The 5,834-nt window shown below is 41.9% G+C and overlaps 1 protein-coding gene across 1 annotated transcript in view; it reads left to right on the forward strand.

The window, feature by feature from the left end:
* The first annotated feature begins 2,548 nt into the window (after window positions 1-2,548).
* Window positions 2,549-5,834, forward strand: part of TRHR (thyrotropin releasing hormone receptor) — a 19,123-nt gene continuing 15,837 nt past the window's right edge. The window contains exon 1 of the mRNA XM_006035099.2: window positions 2,549-3,379. Coding sequence (XP_006035161.2) covers window positions 2,549-3,379 — 831 coding nt within the window. The remainder of the gene's footprint in view (window positions 3,380-5,834) is intronic.

The following is a 5,834-nucleotide window of genomic DNA, read 5'->3' on the forward strand; positions in this document are numbered from 1 at the left end:
GGGGTCACTTCTAGCCCAGCCCTTGCCTGAGGCAGGAGCATCCCTGTCCAGACCATCCTGTATACACCCATACTTTAAACTCTACATAAGATGACAGGCAGCCCTGACACAAGGTTCCCCTGTCTCAGCTGCTCGAGTGGTGAGCCGGGCAGGGAAAAGCCAGGCAGACCCTGGCTGGGCACCCTGCAGGCCAGGGTGAGGTTTAAACCCCGCCCCAATCACACTCAGAGGCCTTCCAGGGCTTGGCCCCACCCCTGCCCTGGATCAGCTTCCCTCCAGTCTTGCAGCTGCTGCAGAAGGGAAGGGAGCACCCCCTGGGTTCTAGCCTGAGCCTGCAGGCATGTGGCTGCATTTCCTTGCTTTCGAGCTCAATCTACACAGGTTAGACTAACCTGCAAAGATTGAATTGATTCAGGCTTGGGCTTTTTGAATGGCTGTACTTAGCCGAGGAGTCAGTTGCCTGTGAAAAAGGGACTGCTCCAGTGAAGTGTTGAACTCCTCAGTTCCTACTGACAGCTATGGGAGGTAGGGTGCCACCTACCAAGACCCAAGAACAGAAATGTAGGAATTGTCCTGGACTGCAGGATAAAATGTTGGAACAATAGGAATAGTTCAGTGCCATTCTGTACACTCCCAAATCTGAATAGCAGCACCTTTGTGTTTTCTTTTAGTTTATCTAAAATACCTGGAGCTGAATAACAGGGATGGAAATCCTACAGAGCAGAATCTCCACTATGACCCAGGTGACACACAACGGGGCTGGCAGGCAAAGCACCTGAATTCTACCTCCAGCCTGCTCTTGAACACTGTGAAGCTGTGAACAAGCAAACCACCTCCCTGTGCCTCAGCACCCACCTGTTGCATGGGAGTGATTCTCCTTGCTCAATTTTGTAGAGTGCTTTTTTTTGACAGATAGAAAGTAGAATGTAAAATATTTTCCCTGTTAATTTCTGGTCAGCATGGAAGTGCAAGTAGGCAAAAATGGAGAATAATGGGAAAAACTAACCAAATATATCTAAACCTGTAACACAGTCTGATTCAGATTTTCAACTATGGTGCAGGTAGGCTCTTTTTTCTCATCACTACTTGAAAGTGTATTTTGAAAAAAATCATTATTTTGCATGTTTGTGTTAAATGAGGATCTCTGAATCTAAAATCTCTTTTGAGGTATAGCTGTCTTTCTGCATTTCTGCAACTTACTATTTCTGGAAATACTGCAGCTCCTAACAAACCGTAAAAAGGAACAACAAACATGCTACAAATGGGGGAAGAGATTATGGATTTCAAGCAGATTTACTCTTCAGACTCCAAATGTGCAACTACAATTAGTAACAGATAATAAAGGGACTTGGGAAAAGATACTACAAAGGGAGGCAGAAGCCCTTTAACTGAGCTACCCACTCTCTCTGTAAAGCATGGAGATTCACAGCAGGCTATAAGACAGGAGCACAGCACACATCTCCAGGTGTACTTAGATTAGGGAATATACAGGTCTGTTTGGATTTTTCATTAGTGGATCAAGCGGGATGATTTGTGGAGTGCCTTGTTTATTCATGGTTTTACTCATTCTGACTGGGAACTGTGTTACTAGGGAAGATTCTTCAAGGGAGAGAAGACTATGAATCATTGAACAGGGTTTATGTGTATTCTCATTAAGAGACAATTGGTGATTTGACAGTTTTATTGCAGCTATATGATCCAGGAGAGAACTGGGAGGGCTTAGGGGTGACGGGACTCTGCAGTCCTAGTGACAGAGCCATTGTCAGGCAAAATTGTGCAGTAAAGTGCAATACCGGTTTTTCTCCTGGTTTCCAAAGTTGGGATGGTTTTAATTTCCTCAACTCTGAAGGGCCACATACAACTCTGAAAACCTCACAGAGTGTAAGGTAAGTGCAAGCCACTATCTTCATTTACACAGGGAAAAGTAACTGTGGGAAACCAGAATTTTAAAATTTATGCCACAATTTTGCAAAATGATCGCACTTCATTTATACCCAGCTGATCAATACACCACATGAGAGTAATCATCTGACAGCACAAAGGCAAAGCTGTGTAAAAGGCTAAGAAGTCTGAGGGTCATGACTCTCTCCCTCCCTTTGCCTCTTCATTCTTGTCTCCACCTCCTCTACTCTGTGATTGCCTCCTGGGTTGGTAGTGCTGGGTCAGCCCAATCCTATGGACTGTTAGCTAGTTGCCTGGGGATTTCTATCAGAATAGGGAAAGGACTCTTCAATTCCCCCTCCCCTTCCTCTCCTCTCAAAGGCAGTCTGTTCTGCAGAGGGAAAGCTCTCATCTGTAGCTGCATTCGTTCTCATGAGTGTCATAGATCAGCTATAGGGAACCTGCTTTTTAAACTGTTCTAATGAAATGGGATCTGAAAGGGACTTGCCAATCTGGTAATTAGACATGTAAGGAAGAAAGTCCAGGAACCTTGGAGCGAAGAAAGTGTGAGGCTGTAACTATATGGAAAATGTGCTATGGAATTATACATCATACATTCCCTGTTGTGTTCAAGTTTTTGCAGGGGAGAACGGAGAAAATGTGCTGAATGCAGTTGCCCAGCAGAAACAGCTCCAAGCTGGTGAAGATGGAGAATGGCACAGTGGATGAACAGAACCAAACTGGGCTGCTGCCAAGTCAAGAAATTATCACTACTGAATACCAAGTGGTTACCATCCTCTTGGTCCTCTTCATCTGTGGACTTGGCATAGTGGGCAATGTCATGGTGGTGTTGGTAGTTCTCAGGACTAAACACATGAGGACTCCTACTAACTGCTACCTGGTGAGTCTCGCTGTGGCTGATCTCATGGTGCTGATGGCTGCAGGACTACCCAACATTACTGAGAGCCTCTATGGATCTTGGGTCTATGGTTATGCAGGATGCCTCTGCATTACTTACCTCCAGTACCTAGGCATCAATGCTTCTTCTTGCTCCATCACGGCTTTCACCATTGAGAGATACATAGCCATCTGCCACCCAATCAAAGCCCAATTCCTATGTACTTTTTCAAGAGCCAAAAAGATCATTATTTTTGTCTGGGCTTTCACCTCCATATACTGTATGCTCTGGTTTTTCCTTCTAGATCTCAACACTGTAGTCTACAAAGATACCATTGTTGTGTCCTGTGGCTACAAGGTGTCCAGAAGCTACTACTCCCCTATATATATGATGGATTTTGGTATATTTTATGTTGTGCCAATGATACTGGCCACTGTCCTCTATGGTCTGATTGCAAGAATATTATTCCTGAATCCCATCCCTTCAGATCCAAAAGAAAATTCTAAGACATGGAGAAACAACTCAACTCACCAAAGCAAGAATGTGAACTCCAAGACAACAAACAGGTGCTTCAATAGCACTATTGCTTCTAGAAGACAGGTAGGAAACTCAAAGAAATAGCTTTTTGAAACCTAAATAACACTGCTTTAGGGATCCTCTAGATGTGTAAAAAAGTATAAAATGTACTATTTTTTTGTGAAGCTAGATGATATAAATATGATAAATACTTATAAAACATAGAGAAGCACTCTCAAACATATATATCACTTCTTTAGATTTTATGTAGAAAAATGATAAAAGTAGAGTTGATTAAAATAAGGAAATATTCTTAGAGCATTTTATGTAGTTTAAAGACATGCAGAAAATCTTAAAATCTACCCATTCACAGCATTCAATTAGAACATTTTACTAAGTATATTGAACCTATGGATGATCTATAAACTACTGCCTACTCTAGGCATATACAGGATATATGTGTTGAGAGATAACTGAGTGTCTTATTTTGATGTTCCAAGAAGCCAGCTATATATATATATATATATATATATATATATATATATATATACTGTCAACATGAGGATTTAAATGTGAAGAAAAAAATGCCTTTCCCCTCAAATGCACTCTGCTAATAATGCAGGCAAATATACCAGGTAATTCCTGAGTTATTTCTGTGATCTATAAATAGGAAACAAAACTGGAAATTCTTGAGACCTGAGTTTTGATGTCTTTCCTAGACTGTAGGAAAATTACTACCTTGTATATCTCGGTTTCCCCAGCTATGAAATATAGATAAGTAACTTGTGGTTGTAGAAGTCTGGAAATAGAAAGTGTTAAATGAACTCTAAAGTATCAGTATCACTATTATTCCATCTGTTGGGTAATTCATTGTCACCAAAGATATTAAATGATGATGCTTCAAAGTGGATAACAGATTTGATCAGATTAATTATAACTTGATACATATGCCAACATAGTTTAGAGGTACATATCTGTACCAACAGATTTCACAATACTAACTAATATTATACTTGACACTGAGAGCAGTTCACACTTTTTTAAGATCCAGTCCTGAGAGGGCACCATTAGCCAACTGACCTCTCAGGGCCATGCCCAGGTCCATAATGTACTAAAATTTTCATTTAAGTGTGAGCACCTATTTCCACCTCCCCCCCACCCTTGCCGACTACCTTAGAATCTTCTGCATCAGGCTCTTGGTCTTCTGGCAAGTTCAAAAGGAAGCCTAATTCCTGTAAATATAATGTTTGAAGTTGTCATCAATTTTGAAATGCTCAGTACAGCGAGGGGAGGATGGGGTGTGCAGAGGGATAGGTGTAGGGTATGATCAAAACCTATAAAGGATGAGTAAGATGTTAGTACTTCCTAGTGTAAATTGTTACAGTTTAATGAGACTGGTTGTTTTTCCTGCTGTGAGCACTGCATTCACCTCACAAGCTAATTGATCAGCAGGACATTCAACATGAGCAGATCAAGAGATCTCGTGTTTAGAAATATACAAACTGTTTGCATGTTTGTTATTTGTATTTGGTTTTATGTCTCCCTTTCTACTTCCCTCTTTGAGCTAGAAGTGTTTGCATTGGTTTTGTAACATTAATGAGATTTTTTCCTCCTAGTTAATTTTCAATTTTCAAGCCTTTAATAAGACAGCTCTGTGTGCTTGGTGATGAGTACTTTATATTGGTTAGCATCCTTTGAAAAACTGGAACCATCTTTTTATTTAGGGTTTTACTTAATGTTTCAGACAGGGGTTATTGCTGTGTTATAAAACTAAAATGCAATGTACAATATGTATTTTGTGTTTTATAAAAATTGAAAAGATTCTTCATAGAGCCACTAAACTGGATGGATTATCATTGCTGCATTTTTAGTAAAACTAGTGTTTGCATACATGGGGCGGGGACATGAAGGCATGCCATTATTACTGAAATGTCTAATATGATCTATATTATGGCAGCATCCAAAATGTGCTTAGTGCTACAAAATCAAATGGAAAAACATAGTGCCCCCAAGGAGTTTGCCTGCTAAGGGCGCACACAAATGTGACATTTCAGCCAGTGGAATCACAGTTCCACTGACAGAAATGCTCTGTGGACAAGCATTCACAGCACTTCAACAGTTTAAAAAATGGCCCATGTGGTGGAGATTTCCATCACACTGGATGTGGCTGAAGTGCCAATAACTGGGGTATACATGTTTGAAGGAGAGTTTGCACACAACCCGAACTGACTGGGGATGCAGCAATGCCCTTTGGCATCCCAGTGCGCCCTGCTCCCACCTCTTTCCCCTCCCCTCCAGGGAGATGCTTTATGACTGACTGTGGGCTAATGCTGCAACTGGAGTGAAAGAGAGCCCCTCCCCTGACAGCTCAGGGGCTTTTCCCTGCCCCTCTCCACAGCTCAAACCGTCAACCCCCAGCCGCTGATGGCAGGAGAAAGCCACCCACCAGCACCAGACCCTAGCCTGCCCTTATCCCAATTCTCTCTGAACTTCCTTAACCATCCCGACACTCAGACCCTGGCCCACCCCCAATCCTGCT

The sequence above is a fragment of the Alligator sinensis genome, unplaced genomic scaffold (assembly GCF_000455745.1).
Source record: "Alligator sinensis unplaced genomic scaffold, ASM45574v1 scaffold1430_1, whole genome shotgun sequence".
In the NCBI taxonomy this organism is placed as follows: domain Eukaryota; kingdom Metazoa; phylum Chordata; order Crocodylia; family Alligatoridae; genus Alligator; species Alligator sinensis.